Raw genomic sequence first — 22,683 nt, 5'->3', positions numbered from 1 at the left:
CTGTAAGTGAAGGTAAATGGTGCCACATTCTGGTTAAACCTAATCAATTAATGACTCTGTTATAATCAAGTAGGCTAGTGTGCTGTTCCCTCAGGCGGGAGTTGATGTTATGCTTGGCATGTAACGTTAAAGAAATCAAAAAGGACCTGACAATGAAAATTTAAGGATTACTGTATGCTACATAAGCAGCTATTCATATCATTCACCTGAAAGATCAAAGCAAATAAATGACATGCATGCAGGATGTTTTTCAGTTGGTAACCATTTATAAATGTTATTCTTCAATACATAGGTTTGACTGTACAGATTACAATCAGTTATCATGAGATAAAAACACAATTTTTTATTATTTTTAATTCAACTTATCACAGCGCTCTTAAAGCTCACATTTACAGACAAAAGAACTCTGCTCAGCAAGCAAATACAATAAAATAATACAAATAGAATGCTTCAGAGTTTTGCGTTGTGTCTGGTTGGGGGGAAAGGAAAAGGATATTCAGGCATAACAGCTTCATTACTCTGATCCCAAATCGCGAATGTATAACACAGGCCAGATTCAGGACACTATATGTGTTTCTGTTTGAGATCATGATTGGCAAAATAATCAAACATGCATCTGAATATTTACAACCAACTAATTTACATAAAAAGTTGAAAAACAAAGTCTGTCAAAGTCCTTTTTGAAAGAATAGTACAATTCCTCTTACATACAGGTAGGGTCTTAAAACTGTCCAAATGAGCTATACTGTGGGTTGGGAACCATTTGAATGGCAGACAAGACCCAAATGGAGGCTGTCCATTGAGCAGTGGTAACTGACTGAGCATTCAATCTGACTGAAGTACTTTCACACACCAATTGTTTTTATACTCTAACATGGCAAGTATAAAAATACGTTAGTCATGAATACAAGCTTTACATTTTTCTCTCCAGGACTTCCCCTTGACACTGGATTTGGGGCCATTTGATTGACTTTGTCAGTCAATAGGTTACACACACACTATAATTGAATTGAACAGTAGCTATAAGGAAACTGCAAAATAGAAACATTTCCACTTGTGGTACGGATTTTTTTTTAAACAAGCCATTTGTGTACAAGACCTGTCTGTCTATGAAGGGATCTGGGGTTGGGTTGAAGGGTATATACACATATTTATTATTCATGTTGTCATTCATTACTTTGCAGATCAGAGTTCCTATGACGATGAGTCATCAGTAATAATCCATTATCACTGGTCAGAAGAAGTTCCACCTGACCTCCATTCATCCAAATTCAATACCAATCACAACTAAAATAAAGCAATTAAAATACATAAAGTGCACCCTTAGTTAAGAACTTTACAGGCATTTAGTGCAGACATTTATGAATGAAAACTCAGTAAAAAATGAAAAGCAAATATGATGCAGATACAAAAGAAAAATGTCTTTAACAGTGGTTTCAAATCAAATTTTATTTGCCACATGCTTGGTAAACAACAGGTGTAGACTAACCGTGAAATGCTTACTTACGGGCCTTTCCCAACAATGCAGAAAGATAAATAATAGAACAATTATAACACAAGGAATAAATACCCAATGAGTAACGATAACATGGCTATATACACGGGGTACCAGTACCAAGACGGTGTGTGTGTCTGCGTTCAATAGTTTTTAATTGCAAAGAAAACTTCAAATATCCCTCACATTATTATATTCTGTATATGATTTATGTGTTTTATATATACTCCTATTACCATGAACTTCAGAAGGGGGACATCTCCAAACTTTGGTATCTGTATGACTTTCTCTGTCCTCAAACCAATGGCAATGACCTATGCACAATGAAAAAATAAATATATTTCACAAAACTAAACCTCTTATACCCCTTTAAAACACTGCAAAGTTATCCTAGTTGGAAGAAAGACGAATAACATTCAACGAGTACAACGCAGCGTGATTATTAGGAGTAATTTATTGGTTGAACTATTCTCTAGAGGATGTTTGTAGAAGGCCATGGCAGTAACAATTGAACTTCAAATGAAAGGCAACGTTATGTGGTAGGGTTGAGTGAAAATACCACAAATATAACATAACAAGCCCAATATTTCGAAAATACGAAAATAACATTTGACATTGAATAATTTAAAGTTTGTAAATGTCCCTCCCCTGCCGTAGTTGTGCTTGTCGGAACTTCCTATTTCAGAGTTGAAATTATCATACGTTATATGTGTAGAGCTTCATCTTGGATGATTCTGATACTTTCCAATTTGGAAACTCATTGTATAATTTTTCTACAATGAGTTTCCAAGTCTGAAATATCAGAGTTTTCCTGGCCGACATGTCATGAGTGCAGCATAAATCTTCAAAACCTGCCGTTGCATGACTAGTAGGACGAAAGGCTAACAACAAGGGCAAAACAGAAATAATACAATCCAAATGCAAGCTATGTTATGTTTTTATACGTATATACATTATATAGCTTAATAATAAATATTATATATTTTTTCTCTAAGCACTGTCAAGTTGTAATTTCCATTTACAGTATTGAACATATTAGCATTGTATTACGGAGTCTAGCAACCTTGAATAAGAGCACACGTTGTATTTTAAGGATAAAACATGGTAGATGGTTAGAGTCCACAGGTACAGTAAGGTAAGGGCCCCCAATTTTACTCTCACCACCCCACACAAGACCTCCCCAAAGGTCTTGGGGAGGAAGTTGTGCCCCTCCCTATAAAAGTGTTAGGGCCTCTGACCCTGGGTGTGATCAGCACTGGCCCTGTCATCACCTTTCAATGTCATATCTTTCTATTTCAATGTGTGCAGAGTTGAAGTTTAACAACAAAATAGTACAATCTCTCACGTATTAGTATTTAGTATCTATGTACTGTATGACTAGACCTCTACCGCCAGTGTGTGCCTATTGTAGACACTGCTTTCTGTGTGAGTGGGGCTGTACTCTGTCTTTTTATTATGTGCTCATCAATGTCAGACAAGGTCTCCAGCCCAACTCAACTTCCCCCTCCCCCTTTCCTCCCCTCCCACTCACACGCCCAGTTCGGCCGTGGACATTCACACATTCGACTCCACAAAAGGTCTCTTTGGTTTGATGGGGGAGGTGGGGCCCTGCCTAGAGTCACGGGAGATATCACGGGAGAGCTGTCGGTACATGTTGTCCTGGTAGGCCTGAGCTACGGGCAGAGTCCTTGCCACTTTCACGTCTGGATAGGTGGGCACCTGGCTCACCCTCTCCAGGATGTCCCCTCCTCCACCCCGGGAGCCACCATTGGCCAGCTTGCCCAGGGAGGACTGCTGCTGCTGGGGGTAGTAGTCCTCCTCCAGGAGTTGTCCGTTCTGGGCGTTGTTAGTCTTGTTGTAGTAGGCGATGTTCCCCAGCGAGGTCGGGGGGCTGTAGGACGAGCCCTGCTGGATCAGCTGGCCAGGCGACGTGGGGCTGATGCCAGAGTCCATGGAGGTCATGGCCCAGGGCCGCTGGGACGAGGGCTGCTGCAGGTACTGAGTCTGGTGAGTCCGCGCCGTCTTGTCTATGATGCCCATGAAGGGCGTGGTCCGTGAGCGGGTGCCCTCGCCCTGGTACAGCCCCCCACCACCTCCCTGGGCCGGCGAGATTGGGGAGATGTCATCGTTACAGGAGTGCTCGTACCCCTCGTAGCCCTCGTAGGCCACCTGCAGCGGGATTTCCATCCCCTGGATGGAAGAGGAAGGCCTGAAGCCTGGGGCTAGATTACAGCTGGAGCCCCCCGTGGAGATGTTGTTGCTGGACGGGGAGAAGCGGAGGCCCACGCTCTGGGAGTGGATGAGGGGCCGCGGAGTGGACATGTGCGGTTTGATCTCCGGGGTAGTGGCACTGATGGGCCGCCTCACCATGTGGCTGATCTCTGGCGATCCCAGCTGGCACTGAGGCATGGCACTGTTCTGACGCTCCAGCTCGTGCTTGGCGACAGGGTAGTAGGCGGCCGACTGGCTGCGGCTAATCTGGGGAGTCTGGCTATAGCGGACACCCCCCTGGAGCTGGCCCCCTTGTCCCCCCCCACTGCTGGCACGGTAGGCAGAGGAGGGGCGCTGGGTTAGCTCGTCCTTCATCAGGCCCTCTATGACCCCTCCTCGGCCCCCATGCTGACAGAGGGCCCCAGCTGAGAGGCTGGACTGGGGCATGGAGCGACCATCCAGGGAGGGCTGGTACATCAACCGGCTCTGGCTCTCCATCGGCACGTCCATGGAGCCCCCCTGGTAGCGCATGGGGTGGCCCATCTGGCCATATGCGTTGCTGGGCTGGTTGGTGCGAACAATCTGGGCCATGGAGGGCTGGAGACGCAGGCCCTGGTGGTGCAGGGAGTCCTGGTGGTGCAGGGAGACCTGGTGGTGTAGCTGGGCCTGGTGGTGCTGTTGGGAGACCTGGTGGTGCAGTTGGGCCTGGTGGTGCTGGTGTGTCTGGAGGGTGTCATGGTGCTGGGAGGCCTGGTGGTGCAGGGAGGCCTGGTGGTGCAGGGAGGGCTGTGAGCTCAGCTGGAAGGACCTCTGGCTGCTCATCTTGGACAGGGGAGGCTGCTCCTGCTGGTAGCGCACCGGAGAGCCTGACTGGGACCTGTACAGACACACACTCTCCACCGGGGGGCTGGCTCTGTACTGGCTCTGTACCCCACCCCGACGGAGGGGGGAGAGCGGGGGACTCTGGTATCCGTGGTCCATCCCCTGACCCACTCCTCCATTGCCTCCCATGGGCGGGGGGCTGAAGTGGTACGTGGTCTGGTGGACCGGGGAGGTCTGTGGAGGGCTGTGTCGATAGTGGGAGTTGTGGTGCGTGGGGGAGAGGGAGGGGGGCGACGGTGGCTGGTAGTTCTGGCTGCTGGGGGAGGACATGGAGGTGGGGCTGGGGTGGCCATAGTCGTAAGCCTGGGCCATGGGGGAGCCCCCTGACAGGTAGGTCTGGTCCTGGTGATGGTAGGGGTGGTGGTGGTTGGTCGGAGAGAGAGGTGGGCTCTGGATGACAGGCAGACTGGAGGGGTTGGAGCGGGGCTCCCTCTCAAGGGCCAGACCCATAGAACCCATACTCCCCATAGACATGGCCTCCAGCTCCTGCTCCAGATAGTCCTCGTCTTCAAACAGATCCTGGACCGGCTCCATGTCCTCCAGCCGAGGCTCCGGGGGAGGGGGGAGCTCCAGGGGGAGGGGGAGGGAGGACAGGGACATCTCCTCCTCCTCTCCCTCCTCTGGGGGAGGCGATGGGGGAGGAGATGGGGGAGGCTCCAGCTTCTGTGCATCCTCCTCCTCCTGGGTGAGCTGTCGACACTCCTCCTCTACTCGCTGCAGGAGGCGCTGGATCTCACAGTGGTTGGGGCTCTGCTTCATGGCTTCATTCAGGTCCTCCAAGGCCTCAGGGAACTGTCTACAAATCCAGACAAGAAGGAAAGATACGACAGGGTTGGAAATGAGGGAAGGTTTTAAAACACTGCTGTGAAAATGAACACATTTGTATGAATTGGTCAAAAAAGAAGGAAAACTGTTTTATGAGAGGCTGAAGAAGATAAGAGGGTGAAGCGGAGTATGTAAACTATTCTACAGTAGATGGATATCAGGGAGGTGCAGGGGAAATAAATACCTGCTACTACGCTTGGCACGTGCTCTGGCATAGTATGCTTCGTAGGATTTTGGTTTCAATTCAAGCGCCTTTGTAGCAAACTCCTCAGCCATCCCAAAGTCCTGAGAGTCAGATGAGTCAGATACTTACAGAATATTACTGGGGTAAAACAGAGGTAACGTTATAGGTACAGTAATATAATGCTTATCACCTATACTTTTACCATACTTTACACTATTACATATAGATAATATACTATAGATGAACCATGGGGCTCTTGTCAAAAGTAGGGCACAAGGGTGCCATTTGTGATGCATCCATGGTCAGAGCCCGCCAACTCACATTCATTTTTCTCCGACATCGGGACAGATTGAGGAAGATGGACACTTTGAGCTCCCTGAAAGTCTTGAGGTCCTCACTGAAGCCTTCACGGGGGAACTTCTTGAGGGCGTACTGATAGCGCTGTGCTGCCTCCTTTACCTTCCCTTTCTGTTGAACACACCGACACACACATGTTATTCATACAAGACAGAAATATAGGTCTTATTGATCATTAAAACAAAACAAGTTGTATGGCACTTGAGGATAAATACATCTGTAAAAGTGTAATAAAATATATAATGATAACATTTTATTTCTTTGGTGTATAGATATATTTTCTTTCTTATACAGTATGTATTAATATTTTTCATCAATAGTTGACTGTCCTTCCTCAGATTCGGATAGGGCCTCCTGATCTCACTTTATAGAAGCCGTCTCCCTCCTCAATCAGCTTGCTCAGTAGGATGATCATGATGTCGGGTTTGGAGGTAGCCATGGCCCACGTGGCTGGACCTGAAGAACACAGGATGAGAAAGAAAGGAGTGAGAGAAGCAGGGAAAGATAAAATGAAAAGGAATGTAGGAGTTGTTTTTGAGTCACAGTAAACACACAACAACTGACAAGAACAACAAACAAAATGGCAGGAATGACCGATAGGCAGACGTCTGTCCACTGCAGAGAAAATGAAGCTATTCTCTTTCTAAAGTCTATTGCTCTAGGTAGAGGAGTACACTGTAGGGACAATATCCCAGCCAAAAGGGTAGAAATATGAAAGATTGCAAAATGATGCGGCTGGTAGAGACTGAGTCACTCCCAATCTAATTGTCTTACATCAGGTGGCTTCACTCCTACGCGACGCTCGTCCCTCAACCGCCAGTCAGTGCAGACGGAATCATCGTGCTATCTGACGCAAGACAATTAACCTAACGAGGATAGCTCTCTGCAGAAAGCAACACTTGAAACCCATTTACACAGAGACTAGAGAGATGAGGACAAGGTTGGTGGGTTTCTTGCATGACGAAAAGACTCATAGCAGCTAGGCAAGCAGGACACAGGAGAGCTCTGCAGACCAGGGCAAGGGTGAGGCAACGGTAGAGGAAGTAGGTAGGAACAGGACTTCTGACTGGCCTAGCTGACACTGAGGAACGTTTCAGAAGAATGAACAATGCACAGTAGAATCATCTGAACTGTGGATAGTGGAGAAAAGGCATTACAGACGCATGCAGTTCCCCTGGTGATCATTACCAAGTGAAGGTATAGGAGGGGTTCATCATGCATCTGTGAGATGGAAATAAGAAAACACCTTGATACAATGTAGTATGCTGGAGGCTGGGCATGCTGTCATATGATAACCAACCGGAATGTGAACATCTACCTCTAAATAAAACCAGTCCAAGTAAAAGTTAGGACGGGATTCAATCTGATCGCAGATTATAGGCATTGCAGCTTTTAAAGGCAAATTATGACTGAGCCAACATATGCAGTGTTTACAGTGAATGGGATCTCCACGAACGGGGGAACATTGCCTTTAAAAGTTGCAATGCCTATAACTCACAATAGGATTGAAAACCGGCCTCAGTGATAATAGTAATACCTGAGTGTTATTTCTCAGTATGGGATTTGCTGACACTTAGCTTGCTGTCTAAGTGGCCTGCTGACACTTAGACCATAACGACACAGAAACAACACAGAAAGAGATAGGGCTGTCAAAATGCCTGCTGGGGTGAGATGTCGACAGCCTTGGGATTACCTCTGGGCCGACTGGGCAGCGTCTGACATCCTGGTACCGCAGAGAGATCAAGGGGGAGGGAGAGGTTATGAGCGAGGGAGGAAGTGAGTGTTGGGGGGGGCGTAGAGCAGCGTGCCAGAGTAATCAAAGGAGAAAAAACAGAAAGAGGTGCGTGGGAGAGAGAGGACAAGTGGAAAAAAAAACAGAAAGAGAAAAAGGAGGTGGTGGAAGATGAGGTGTGAGAGAAGGAACAGAAAAAGCAGCAGTGAGAAGCGGGGGTAAGTGCCCCAGCAGAAAGAAAGAGACACAGGAAGAAGAAAAACATACTGCCAGTGCTAACCACCTGTCGAGAGAGAGAAAGAACGAGAGAAAGAACGAGAGATAGAAAGAAAGAATTATAGATAAAGAAAGAACAAGGGAGAAAGCAAAAAAGAAAGAACCAGAGAGCTGAGAGAGAGGAAGAGACAGAGACAACATGAAAGAGAAAGAATACAGGATACACGGTAACAGTAGAACAACAAAGACAGATATAAAGACCTGAGGAGTGACTAGCCAGAGAGAACAGAGAAAAGCTGCAGTACGGTACAGCAGCGGGGTGGGGGTGGGGGGCAATACAGTAGCAGCGGGGGTTTAGCTGTTAGCTCAGCTCCAAAGAGACTTCTAGTCAAAGTACTATAGTACCAGTCAAAAGTTTGGACACACCCACTCATTCAAGCGTTTTTCTTTATTTTAAATATTTTCTACATTGTAGAATAATAGCGAAGACACCAAAACTATGACATAACACATATGGAATCATGTAGTATTCAAAAAAAGAGTTCAACAAATCAATTCTTCAAAGTAGCCACCCTGTGCCTTGATGACATCTTTGCACACTCTTGGCATTCTTTCAACCAGCTTAACCTGGAATGCTTTTCCAACAGTCTTGAAGGAGTTCCCACATATGCTGAGCACTTGTTGGCTGTTTTTCCTTCACTATGCGGTCCAACTCATCCCAAACTATTTCACTTGGGTTGAGGTCGGATTATTGTGGAGGCCAGGTCATCTGATGCAGCACTCCATCACTCTCCTTCTTGGTCAAATAGCCCTTACACAGACTGGAGGTGTGTTGGGTCATTATCCTGTTGAAAAACAAATGATAGTCCCACTAGAAGAATGCTGTGGAAGCCATGCTGGTTAAGTGTGCCTTGAATTCTAAATAAATCACAGACAGTGTCACCAGCAATGCACCCCACACCATCACACCTCCTCCATGCTTCACGGTGGGAACCACATATTTGGAGATCGTCCGTTCGCCTACTCTGCGTCTCACAAAGACACGGCGGTTGGAACCAAAAATCTCAAATTTGGACTCATCAGACCAAAGGACAAATTTCTACCACTCTAATGTCCATTGCTTGTGTTTCTTGGCCCAAGTAAGTCTCTTCTTCTTATTGGTGTCCTTTAGTAGTGGTTTATTTGCAGAAATTCGACCAAGAAGGCCTGATTCACACAGTCTCCTCAGTTGATGTTGAGATGTGTCTGTTACTTGAACTCTGTGAAGCATTTATTTGGGCTGCAATCTGAGGTGCAGTAATCAAAATATATTTTGATTTGTTTAACACTTTTTTGGTTACAACATGATTCCATATGTGATATTTCATAGTTTGATGTCTTCACTATTATTCTACAATGTAGAACATAGTCAAAATAAAGAAAAACCCTGGAATGAATGTGTGTCCAAACCTTTGACGAGTACAGTATATAAGAAATAGGTTGCCATTTAGGATGCATATTCTGTATTTCGGTGTCATCCTACTGTATGCACGAATAGTCTTTGTATTGTGTCTCAATATCAGATAGTCAAGTGTAAAATAATAAATACAACTGTCAACAGTCAAAATATCCTGTTGCACTGTGGAGAGGAATGGGTTATTTTCCAGGAGAGGTATTTCATTCACTGTCTACATACAAGTCCTGTTTGCGTCTCAAATGGCACCATATTCCCCACATAGTGCACTACCTTTGACCAGGGCCAATTGGGTGCAATTTGGGACAGCCCCTGCCCAAAATCTATTGGCCTTCAGTCTAACACTAAGTCCATTCTCCATACCTATCTTGGCTCCCTTCTTGAGCAGGGCAACCACCACGGAGGTGTTCCTGCAGCCCACGGCCCGGTCCAGAGGACGCATCCCACTGTAGTCCACATGCTCTATCATCGCCCCCTGGTCCACTAGAAACTGGACCTGAGAGGACAGACAGCAGAAGAATGGAACAGGGGCGAGGAGGGAGAAATGTAGTGATTCAAATTATATTCATTAAAGTAGAATCATAGGATGGTACTACAATTTGGGTTACTGCTCGCAAAATATACACAAATATAACTATACTTGAACACATCGGGATAGACAAAAGACCTACAATACAAGTGTGTCTCTTTTGTTCCTAATGTTGTCCATCCAAATCAAAACAAACTTTATTTGTCACATGCGCCCGAATAAAACAAGTGTAGACCTTACCGTGAAATACTTATTAACAATCCCTTAACCAACAGTGCAGTTAGTAGTAGAAGAATAGTTAAGAAAATATTTAACAAATAAACTAAAGTTAAAAATTACAAAAAGTAACACAATAACATAACAATATTGAGGCTGTATACAGGGGGTACCGGTACCAAGACAGTGTTCGGGGGTACAGGTTAGAGGTAATTTGTACATGTAGGTAGGGGTGAAGTGACTATGCATAGATAATAAACAGCGAGTAGCAGCAGTGTACAAAACAAGTGGGGAGTCAATGTAATAGTCCGGTGGCCATTTTATTAATTGTTCAGCATTCTTATGGCTTGGGTGTAGAAGCTGATAAGGAGCCTTTTGGTCCTAGATTTGGCGCTCCGGTACCACTTACTGTGCGGTAGCAGAGAAAAGAGTCTATCACTTGGGTGACTGGACTGTCTGACAATTTTATGGGCTTTCCTCTGACACCGCCTATTATATAGGTCCTGGATTGCAGGAAACTTGGCCCCAGTGATGTACTGGGCCGTACGCACTACCCTCTGTAGCACCGAGCAGTTGCCATACCAGGCGGTGATGCAACCGGTCAGGATTCTTTATGGTGCAGCTGTAGAACGTTTTGAGGATCTGGGGACCCATGCCAAATCTGTTCAGTCTCCTGAGGGGAAAAAGGTATAGTCGTGCCCTCTTGATGACTGTCTAGGTGTGTTTGAACCATGATAGATCATTCGTGATGTGGACACCAAGGAACTTGAAACTCTCGACCAGCTCCATTACACCCCCGTTGATGTTAATGGGGGCCTGTTCGGCCCGCCTTTTTCTGTAGTCCACAATCTGCTCCTTTGTCTTGCTCTCATCGAGGGAGAGGTTGTTATTTTGGCACCATACTGCCGGTTCTCTGACCTCCTCCCTATAGGCTGTCTCATCGTTGTCGGTGATCAGGCCCACTGTTGTCGTCAGCAAACTTAATGATGGTGTTGGAGTCGTTGGTGAACAGGGAGTACAGGAGGGGACTAAGTACACACCCCTGAAGGACCCCAGTGTTGAGGATCAGCGTGGCAGATGTATTGTTGCCTACCCTTACCACCTGGGGGCAGCCCGTCAGGAAGTCCAGGATCCAGTTGCAGAGGAAGGTGTTTAGTCTCAGGGTCCTTAGCTTAGTGATGAGCTTTGTGGGAACTATGGTGTTGAATGCTGAGCTGTAGTCAATGAACAGCACTCTCACAAAGGTGCTCCTTTTGTCCAGGTGGGAAAGGGCAGTGTGGAGTGCGATTGAGGTTGCGTCATCTGTGGATCTGTTGGGGCGGTATGCGAATTGGAGTGGGTCAGCCTCCAGTATTTATGCTGCAGTAGTTTATGTGTCGGGGGGCTAGGGTCAGTTTGTTATATCTGGAGTACTTCTCCTGTCCTATTCGGTGTCCTGTGTGAATCTAAGTGTGCGTTCTCTAATTCCCTCCTTCTCTCTTTCTTTCTCTCTCTCGGAGGACCTGAGCCCTAGGACCATGCCCCAGGACTACCTGACATGATGACTCATTGCTGTCCCCAGTCCACCTGGCCGTGCTGCTGCTCCAGTTTCAACTTTTCAACTGTTCTGCCTTATTATTATTCGACCATGCTGGTCATTTATGAACATTTGAACATCTTGGCCATGCTCTGTTATAATCTCCACCCGGCACAGCCAGAAGAGGACTGGCCACCCCACATAGCCTGGTTCCTCTCTAGGTTTCTTCCTAGGTTTTGGCCTTTCTAGGGAGTTTTTCCTAGCCACTGTGCTTCTACACCTGCATTGCTTGCTGTTTGGGGTTTTAGGCTGGGTTTCTGTACAGCACTTTGAGATATCAGCTGATGTACGAAGGGCTATATAAATCAATTTGATTTGATTTGGTCATTGGTATCCGAGAGGATGCTGTTGATGTGAGCCATGACCAGCCTTTCAAAGCACTTCATGGCTACTGACGTGAGTGCTATGGGGCAGTAATCATTTAGGCAGGTTACCTTCACTTCCTTGTGCAAAGGGACTATGGTGGTTTGCTTGAAATATGTAGGCATTACAGACTCAGTCAGGGAGAGGTTGAAAATGTCAGTGAAGACACTTGCCAGTTGGTCCGCACATGCATTGAGAACACGTCCTGGTAATCCATCTGGACCCGCGGCTTTGTGAATGTTGACCTGTTGAAAGGTCTTGCTCACATCGGCTACCGAGAGCATTATCACACAGTCATCCTGAACAGCTGTTGCTCTCGTGCATGCTTCAGTGTTGCTTGCCTTGAAGCAAGCATAAAAGGCATTTAGTTTGTCTGGTAGGCTCGCGTCACTGGGCAGCTCGCGTCTGGGTTTCCCTTTGTAGTCCGTAATAGTTTTCAAGCCCTGCCACATCCAACGAGCATCAGAGCCAGTGTAGTAGGATTCAATCTTAATCCTGTATTGACGCTTTGCTTGATTGATGGTTCGTCTGAGGGCATAATGGGATTTCTTATAGGTGTCCGGATTAGTGTCCCGCTCCTTGAAAGTAGCAGATCAAGCCTTTAGCTAGGTGCAGATGTTGCCTGTAATCCATGGCTTCTGGTTGGGAGATGTATGTATGGTCACTGTGGGGGTGACGTCGTCGATGCACTTTTTGATGAAGCCGATGACTGAGGTGGTATACTCCTCAATGCCATTGGATGAATCCTGGAACATATTCCAGTCTGTGCTAGAAAAACAGTCCTGTAGCTTAGCATCCGCGTCATCTGACCACTTCCGTATTGAGCGAGTCACTGGTACTTCTTGCTTTAGTTTTTGCTTGTAAGCAGGAATCGGGAGGATAGATTTATAGTAAGATTTGCCAAATGGAGGGCGAGGGAGAGCTTGAGTATGCATCTCTGTGTGTGGACTAAAGGTGGTCAAGTTTTTCTCCTCTGGTTGCACATGTGAAATGCTGGTAACAATTTGGTAAAACTGATTTCAGTTTGCCTGCATTATAGTCCCAGGCCACTAGGAGTGCCACTTCTAGGTGAGCATTTTCTTCTTTGCTTATGGCCTAGAGTTGGTTGAGTGCAGTCTTCGTGCCAGCATCGGTCTGTGGTGGTAAATAGACGGCTACGAATAATATAGTTGAGAACTCTCTTGGTAGATTGTGTGGTCTACAGCTTATCTACCTACCTCAGGCGAGCAATACATCGAGACTTCTTTAATATTAGACATCGCGCACCAGCTGTTTTTGACAAAAAGACACACACCTCCACCCCTCATCTTACCAGCCGTAGCTTCTCTGTTCTGCCGGTGCATTGAAAATCCCTCCAGCTCTATATTATCCGTGTCATCGTTCAGCCACGACTCGGTAAAACATAAGATATTACTGTTGTTAATGTCCCGTTGGTAGGATAATCGTAATCGTAGGTCATCAATTTTATTTTCCAATGATTGCATGTTAACAAGTAGAATTGATGGCAGTGGGAGTTTACACACTTGCCTACGGATTCTCAAAAGGCAGCCCGATCTGCGTCCTCTTTTCCTCTGTCTTTTCCTCATGCAAATTACGTGGATCTGGGCCTGTTCCCGGGGGAGAATTATAAACTCACCACCTCCGAGTCCCCGTAGAAGGAAGCCAGGTCGAGGGGCGTGCGTCCGTTCTTATCAGCGTGGTCCGTAGCAGCCCCCTCTCCACCAGACAGCGCACCACTGGCAGGTGTCCCTTCAGACATGCCCAGCTCAGAGCCGTTAACCCTTCCTTGTCTATTAGAGGTAGGGATGCACCTGGCAGAGGGGTCAGGGATTAGAGGTCAGCATTGGGAGTCAAAGGTCAATTGGTAAAATAAAGTACCATCAATGCTTTGGTGATTGTATTTAACAAAGTAATGATGAAAAAAATAATTGAGAGTTATATAATTCAAAGGATGAAAGGACAGCAGGTCAAAGACAATGTAAATGACAAGGACATGAGTGGATGTTTTCTTCCTCCTGACCCTCACCCTGTGCCAGTAGGAACTCCACAGTGCCCAGGTGACCCTCTGAGGCAGCCATCATCAGAGGGGTTCGGCTTTGCTTGTCAGCCAAGTTCACGTCTGCTCCGTGAGTAAGGAGTAGGTCCACGATCTGAGAGAGGACAACACTAGCGTTACCATCCAGTACACAACTGTTTGTTTTTGTCAACATTGCCGTTCGATCTCTCTTCGTCTGATTTGACTGTTTTACCCATTTCATATCTTCTACATTGTGGATTAATAGTGAAGACATCAAAACTATGAAAGAACACATATGGAATCATGTAGTAACCAAAAAAGTGTTAAACAAATCAAAATATATTTTATATTTGAGTTTCTTCATATTAGCCACCCTTTGCCTTGATGACAGCTTTGCACGCTCTTGGCATTCTCTCAATAAGCTTCATGAGGTAGTCACCTAGAATGCATTTCAATTAACAGGTGTGCCTTGTTAAAAGTTAATTGGTGGAATTTATTTCCTTCTTAATGTGTTTGAGCCAATCAGTTATGTTGTGACAAGGTAGGGGTGGTATACAGAAGATAGCCCTATTTGGTTAAAAACAAAGTCCCTATTATGACAAGAACAGCTCAAATAAGCAAAGAGAAACGACAGTCCATCATTACTTTAAGGCAGGTAGCCTAGTGGTTAGAGCGTTGGGCCAGTAACAGAAAGGTTGCTAGATCGAATACCAGAGGTGACAAGGTAAAAATCTGTTGTTCTGCCCCTGAAAAAGACAGTGTTCCTAGGCCGTCATTGTAAATAATAATTTGTTCTTAACTGATTTGCATAGTTAAATTAAGGTTAAATAAAAATGAAGGTCAGGTGACTACCTCATGAAGTTGATTGTGATAATGAAAAGTTGTCATCAAGCTCATAAACAGCTCATCCGAATATTTCTATATTTCTTGATTCTATTATTTTAGATTTGTGTGTATTGTTAGATATTACTGCACTGTTGGAGCTCGGAACACAAGCTTTTACCTACACCAGCAATAACATCTGCGAAATATGTATATAAGACCAATACAATTTTATGTGATTTGGGTGCACAAAGTAAACAGAATAGTGAGTCAATTTCCACAACAACTAAGAGAGTTAAAGCGCGAGGCTAAACTTTGCAGCTGTTTTGGTCTCATACCTACCACGCTCTAACAGCGGGAAGTGAACCCATGCACATGTGCAGATACTGTGTGTGACAGTGTGAGAGCGAAGTCTTTTCATCTCACTCATCGCAACATCTGTGGTGCTGCTCGTAGCAACGTTAGTTTTCTGAGTCTACAGCACCTTTAATATGAAGTGTTCTGTGTTATGGGCCCTGGTCAAAAGTAGTGCACTATAAAGGGTAAACTCAGCCTCACCTGCCAGTTTCCCTGTCGGACAGCACTGAACAGGGGCACGATGCCTCGTCTGTTGGGCTGAGCCACCGCTGCTCCCTGCTCCAGCAGTAGTCTGCAGACGTCTAGCTTCCCCCGGCCCGCCGCTGCCGTCAGAGCTTCAGGGAGAGGCGATGGACACACAGGGATCAGTCATCTTATACAACACAAGTATTTTACTTTTTTTTATTTTTACACTTGATCATTCTAAGACTGACAGTTATTGTGTGTGAGTCATGTGTTAGTATGCAGATTGTATAGTAAGTGGATGCGAAATGGAGAGTGGGGACACACAAGGCAGGGGTGAGTAACACACAACACAACATACAGGGAGTTATATAGGAGTTATATGTGTTATATACAGTGCCTTGCGAAAGTATTCGGCCCCCTTGAACTTTGCGACCTTTTGCCACATTTCAGGCTTCAAACATAAAGATATAAAACTGTATTTTTTTGTGAAGAATCAACAACAAGTGGGACACAATCATGAAGTGGAACGACATTTATTGGATATTTCAAACTTTTTTAACAAATCAAAAACTGAAAAATTGGGCGTGCAAAATTATTCAGCCCCCTTAAGTCAATACTTTGTAGCGCCACCTTTTGCTGCGATTACAGCTGTAAGTCGCTTGGGGTATGTCTCTATCAGTTTTGCACATCGAGAGACTGACATTTTTTCCCATTCATCCTTGCAAAACAGCTCGAACTCAGTGAGGTTGGATGGAGAGCATTTGTGAACAGCAGTTTTCAGTTCTTTCCACAGATTCTCGATTTGATTCAGGTCTGGACTTTGACTTGGCCATTCTAACACCTGGATATGTTTATTTTTGAACCATTCCATTGTAGATTTTGCTTTATGTTTTGGATCATTGTCTTGTTGGAAGACAAATCTCCGTCCCAGTCTCAGGTCTTTTGCAGACTCCATCAGGTTTTCTTCCAGAATGGTCCTGTATTTGGCTCCATCCATCTTCCCATCAATTTTAACCATCTTCCCTGTCCCTGCTGAAGAAAAGCAGGCCCAAACCATGATGCTGCCACCACCATGTTTGACAGTGGGGATGGTGTGTTCAGGGTGATGAGCTGTGTTGCTTTTACGCCAAACATAACGTTTTGCATTGTTGCCAAAAAGTTCAACTTTTGTTTCATCTGACCAGAGCACCTTCTTCCACATGTTTGGTGTGTCTCCCAGGTGGCTTGTGGCAAACTTTAAACAACACTTTTTATGGATATCTTTAAGAAATGGCTTTCTTCTTGCCACTCTTCCATAAAGGCCAGATTTGTGCAATATACGACTGATTGTTGTCCTATGGACAGAGTCTCCCACCTCAGCTGTAGATATCTGCAGTTCATCCAGAGTGATCATGGGCCTCTTGGCTGCATCTCTGATCAGTCTTCTCCTTGTATGAGCTGAAAGTTTAGAGGGACGGCCAGGTCTTGGTAGCTTTGCAGTGGTCTGATACTCCTTCCATTTCAATATTATATCTTGCACAGTGCTCCTTGGGATGTTTAAAGCTTGGGAAATCTTTTTGTATCCAAATCCGGCTTTAAACTTCTTCACAACAGTATCTCGGACCTGCCTGGTGTGTTCCTTGTTCTTCATGATGCTCTCTGCGCTTTTAATGGACCTCTGAGACTATCACAGTGCAGGTGCATTTATACGGAGACTTGATTACACACAGGTGGATTGTATTTATCATCATTAGTCATTTAGGTCAATATTGGATCATTCAGAGATCCTCACTGAACTTCTGGAGAGAGTTTTGCTGCACTGAAAGTAAAGGTGCTGAATAATTTTAAACGCCCAATTTTTCAGTTTTTGATTTGTTAAAAAAGTTTGAAATATCCAATAAATGTCGTTCCACTTCATGATTGTGTCCCACTTGTTGTTGATTCTTCACAAAAAATACAGTTTTATATCTTTATGTTTGAAGCCTGAAATGTGGCAAAAGGTCGCAAAGTTCAAGGGGGCCGAATACTTTCGCAAGGCACTGTATATCGCAACATACTCCCCTATAAAGGTATGAGACATGTTCGACATTAAAACAGTGTTTTATAACTCTGACCTCACTACAGATGAACACAAGAGAGTCATATTAGTATTGAGAGAGAGAGCGAGAGTCATATTAGTATTGAGAGAGAGAGCGAGAGTCATATTAGTATTGAGAGAGAGAGCGAGAGTCATATTAGTATTGAGAGAGAGAGCGAGAGTCATATTAGTATTGAGAGAGAGAGCGAGAGTCATATTAGTATTGAGAAAGAGAGCGAGAGTCATATTAGTATAGAGAAAGAGAGCGAGAGTCATATTAGTATTGAGAAAGACAGCGAGAGTCATATTAGTATAGAGAGAGAGCGAGGGTCATTAGTATTGAGAAAGAGAGCGAGAGTCATTAGTATTGAGAGAGAGAGTGAGAGTCATATTAGTATTGAGAGAGAGAGCGAGAGTCATATTAGTATTGAGAGAGAGAGCGAGTCATATTATTATTGAGAAAGACAGCGAGAGTCATATTAGTATAGAGAGAGAGTGAGGGTCATTAGTATTGAGAAAGAGAGCGAGAGTCATATTAGTATTGAGAGAGAGAGCGAGGGTCATTAGTATTGAGAAAGAGAGCGAGAGTCATATTAGTATTGAGAGAGAGAGTCATATTAGTATTGAGAGAGAGTCATATTAGTATAGAGAGAGAGTCATATTAGTATAGAGAGAGAGAGTCATATTAGTATTGAGAGAGAGAGAGAGAGAGTCATATTAGTATGGAGAGAGCGAGTCATATTAGTATTGAGAGAGAGAGAACGAGGGTCATTAGTATTGAGAAAGAGAGAGAGAGTCATATTAGTTTTGAGAGAGTCATTAGTGTTGAGAGAGAGAGAGAGAGAGTCATATTAGTATTGAGAGAGAGAGTCATATTAGTTTTGAGAGAGTCATTAGTATTGAGAGAGAGAGAGAGAGTCATTTGTATAGAGAGAGCGAGATTCATATTAGTATTGAGAGAGAGAGAGATTCATAATAGTATTGAGCGAGAGAGAGAGCGAGATTCATATTAATATAATATATAATAATATAATAATATATGCCATTTAGCAGACGCTTTTATCCAAAGCGACTTACAGTCATGTGTGCATACATTCTACGTATGGGTGGTCCCGGGATCGAACCCACTACCCTGGCGTTACAAGCGCCATGCTCTACCAACTGAGCTACAGAAGGACCACATATTAGTATTGAGAGAGAGATTCATATTAGTATTGAGGGAGAGAAAGAGCGAGATTCATATTAGTATTGAGAGAGAGAGCGAGAGTCATATTAGTATTGAGAGAGAGAGTGAGTCATATTAGTATTGAGAGAGAGCGAGATTCATATTAGTATTGAGAGAGAGCGAGATTCATATTAGTATTGAGAGAGAGAGATTCATAATAGTATTGAGAGAGAGAGAGAGCGAGATTCATATTAGTATTGAGAGAGAGAGAGATTCATATTAGTATTGAGAGAGAGAAAGAGCGAGATTCATATTAGTATTGAGAGAGAGAGTGAATCATATTAGTATTGAGAGAGAGAGATTCATAATAGTATTGAGAGAGAGAGAGAGTCATTTGTATAGAGAGAGCGAGATTCATATTAGTATTGAGAGAGAGAGAGATTCATAATAGTATTGAGCGAGAGAGAGAGCGAGATTCATATTAGTATTGAGAGAGAGAGATTCATATTAGTATTGAGGGAGAGAGCGAGAGTCATATTAGTATTGAGAGAGAGAGTGAGTCATATTAGTATTGAGAGAGAGCGAGATTCATATTAGTATTGAGAGAGAGCGAGATTCATATTAGTATTGAGAGAGAGAGATTCATAATAGTATTGAGAGAGAGAGAGAGCGAGATTCATATTAGTATTGAGAGAGAGAGAGATTCATATTAGTATTGAGAGAGAGAAAGAGCGAGATTCATATTAGTATTGAGAGAGAGAGTGAATCATATTAGTATTGAGAGAGAGAGATTCATAATAGTATTGAGAGAGAGAGAGAGATTCATATTAGTATTGAGAGAGAGAGAGATTCATATTAGTATTGAGAGAGAGAAAGAGCGAGATTCATATTAGTATTGAGAGAGAGAGAGATTCATATTAGTATTGAGAGAGAGAGATTCATAATAGTATTGAGAGAGAGAGAGAGAGAGATTCATAATAGTATTGAGAGAGAGAGAGAGAGAGATTCATATTAGTATTGAGAGAGAGAGAGATTCATATTAGTATTGAGAGAGAGAAAGAGCGAGATTCATATTAGTATTGAGAGAGAGAGTGAATCATATTAGTATTGAGAGAGAGAGCGAGAGTCATATTAATATAGAGAGAGAGAGCGAGAGTCATATTAGTATTGAGAGAGACAGCGAGAGTCATATTAATATAGAGAGAGAGAGCGAGAGTCATATTAGTATTGAGAGAGACAGCGAGAGTCATATTAATATAGAGAGAGAGAGCGAGAGTCATATTAGTATTGAGAGAGAGCGAGAGTCATATTAATATAGAGAGAGAGAGCGAGAGTCATATTAGTATTGAGAGAGAGAGCGAGAGTCATATTAGTATTGAGAGAGAGAGCGAGAGTCATATTAATGTAGAGAGAGAGAGAGAGAGAGTCATATTAGTATTGAGAGAGAGCGAGATTCATATTAGTATTGAGAGAGAGAGATTCATAATAGTATTGAGAGAGAGAGAGCGAGAGCGAGAGTCATGTTAGTATTGAGAGAGTGAGTCATATTAGTATTGAGAGAGAGCGAGAGTCATATTAGTATAGAGAGAGAGAGAGTGAGAGTCATATTAGTATAGAGAGAGAGCAGGAGTTATATTAGTTTTGAGAGAGAGTGTCATATTAGTATAGAGAGAGAGTGAGAGTCATATTAGTACAGAGAGAGAGAGAGTCATTAGTATAGAGAGAGAGAGTCATATTAATATTGAGAGAGAGAGTCATATTAGTATTGAGAGAGAGTGAGAGTCCTATTAGTACAGAGAAAGAGTCATATTAGTATAGAGAGAGTCATATTAATATTGAGAGAGAGAGAGTCATATTAGTATAGAGGGAGAGCGAGAGTCATATTAGTATAGAGAGAGAGAGAGCGAGAGTCATATTAGTATAGAGAGAGAGAGAGCGAGAGTCATATTAGTATAGAGAGAGAGACTCATATTAGTATAGAGAGAGAGTGCGAGAGAGAATCGGCTCTAACAGTAATAGCTTGATTTTTCTCAATCTTTCCAATCCACATGTGGGAACCACATAGTCATAGTTGAGCACCCCAGAGCAGACCCCCCCACACACACACACACACTCTCCCTTTAAGACTAGCTCTGAGCTCTGCCCTGTCTGTCTGTGCTCCAATGACACCACTGCACTGTCTGTCTGACATCAGCCAGTGTCTGTTTGGCGCAGCAGCAGCAAAAACAGCAGAGCAAATCTCTCTCTTTCATATCCGCACTGCAGCCCTCACTCTATGGGTCTTCTCAAAACCCTCTGTCATGACTTGTCTGATTTAAGACAATTTATTAACATGTTCTATCTAAGTGTAGTGATCTAAAACCCTGTGATTAACAAGTACAACAAGACAGCAAGCATCACTTCCTATGTCTAAGCAAGCAATCATGACATCCATCCACGTTTTGGTGGCCGCTACAACTCATCTTTAGCCCAGACTAAGCATCGGTTTAGTATTCAAGTGTCAAACCTAAAGCCACTGACACCTAATGATTCCACCTAAGGAAACAGCGCTGTAAAAATGGACAGGCTAAAACAAAATAGTTTCCTGGGTTGAAAACAATCTCCACAAGGCTGCGGACTGTATCTGAAGACCTTGTTAAAAAGCACATGACGAGAGGCCATAGCATACCTGTCTCTCCCCACAGGGTGTCGAAGTTGTTAATCTGAGCACGTTCCACCTCCTCCTCATCCTTCTCTGGCAGGTCCAGCAGGTAGGACGCAATCTGGTGGAAATAATGATACATATTACACCTCCCAAAATATCACTAGTGTGAGTGGCATGCAATACTAGTAGGATCACATAGGGATAAACAATGAATTGCTGTCCAGTCCACACACTGCAGGGAAATTACCCAGACTAAAAAATCGAATATATATTCTTAGCTCTACAAAACTGTCAGCTGGGTAAGTGGGGTCTACAGTATACCCGAGTAATCTATTTCACAAAATATTCCAGGTAAGGAGATTTGCAGGGAGGCCTACCTCTGTGTATCCCATGCGGGAGGCCTACCTCTGTGTATCCCATGCGGGAGGCCTACCTCTGTGTATCCCATGCTAGCTGCAGCGATGAGGGCTTGCTGAATGGCATGGCTCTTGCTGAAGGCTCCTTGCTGCTGCTGTTGTGGTTGTCCCATGGCCCAGTCCCACTGGATAAGGAACTTGACCATCTCCATGTGGCCCCTGAGAGCTGCATGCACCACGGCACACTGACCATTCTTATCCAGGTGGTCCACCTGTTGATGGACACACACACATAATTCACACTCACACACAAAGATGGTCAATCCCCATTCGTCCATAGAACATATCCATAGATAGGAGATGAATCTACAAACACACACTGCACCCTCTCTTCCCCCTCTCACCTTGGCTCTCCTGCGACACAGTGTGTTGACTATAGCCATGTGTCCCCCAGCGGCAGCGTAGCCCAGTGGGGTGAGACCGCTCTCTGAGGGCTGGTCTACAGAGGCTCCATATTCCAACAGCAGCCCCACCATGTCAATGTAACCCAGGTGGGCATGCACACACAGCACCGGGGCGTTGTTCAAAACCTCTGTACGGTAGTTCACGTTGGCACCACCGAGCATCAGCAACCGGCTCACCTGGACACAGACAGATTTCACACAGTGTTAGACACAGAGAAAAACAACTGTAGCAAAAGTAGAGTTTAATTTATCAGTAGGAACAGCCCCTCAGGCGAGTTGGTTGGCCCCCTGTCAAAGGGAGAGCTGAAACCCTGATGATGGCAGCATAGCTGTCCAAACGCTGGTATCTACAGAGCCATGAGTGTGAGGCTTTTGTTTTCAAATGGAAAGCAGTACCTTGATGTTAAGATCTGGAGACAACATACTCATTGTATCGATCTTGTCTCGGTGTCGGTTACATTCGTACTCGGTCGTGACTCTGTCTCAGACAGCAACCATAATACCAGCGCACTCATGTAGGAGAGTGCATTTCTTGTAAAACAAGAAGGCTATACGCAGGTTTTTTTCAGTGGGCATT

The 22,683-nt window shown here is 44.3% G+C and overlaps 1 protein-coding gene across 1 annotated transcript in view; it reads right to left on the bottom strand.

Annotated features, from left to right (window-relative positions):
• Positions 1 to 244: 244 nt before the first annotated feature.
• Positions 245 to 22,683, bottom strand: part of tanc2b (tetratricopeptide repeat, ankyrin repeat and coiled-coil containing 2b) — a 133,088-nt gene continuing 110,649 nt past the window's right edge. Inside the window, 13 exon segments of the mRNA XM_052478001.1 lie at positions 245 to 5,384; positions 5,598 to 5,698; positions 5,919 to 6,065; positions 6,319 to 6,410; positions 7,648 to 7,677; positions 9,719 to 9,851; positions 13,676 to 13,755; positions 13,758 to 13,850; positions 14,066 to 14,189; positions 15,437 to 15,570; positions 21,311 to 21,404; positions 21,720 to 21,914; positions 22,047 to 22,283. Of these exon segments, the coding sequence (XP_052333961.1) occupies positions 3,050 to 5,384; positions 5,598 to 5,698; positions 5,919 to 6,065; positions 6,319 to 6,410; positions 7,648 to 7,677; positions 9,719 to 9,851; positions 13,676 to 13,755; positions 13,758 to 13,850; positions 14,066 to 14,189; positions 15,437 to 15,570; positions 21,311 to 21,404; positions 21,720 to 21,914; positions 22,047 to 22,283 (3,795 nt within the window). The 3' untranslated portion in view covers positions 245 to 3,049.

This window comes from Oncorhynchus keta, chromosome 24, assembly GCF_023373465.1.
Source record: "Oncorhynchus keta strain PuntledgeMale-10-30-2019 chromosome 24, Oket_V2, whole genome shotgun sequence".
NCBI classification, from domain to species: domain Eukaryota; kingdom Metazoa; phylum Chordata; class Actinopteri; order Salmoniformes; family Salmonidae; genus Oncorhynchus; species Oncorhynchus keta.
Note: the sequence above shows the minus strand (reverse complement) of the source record. Positions and strands in the feature narration are given on the sequence as shown.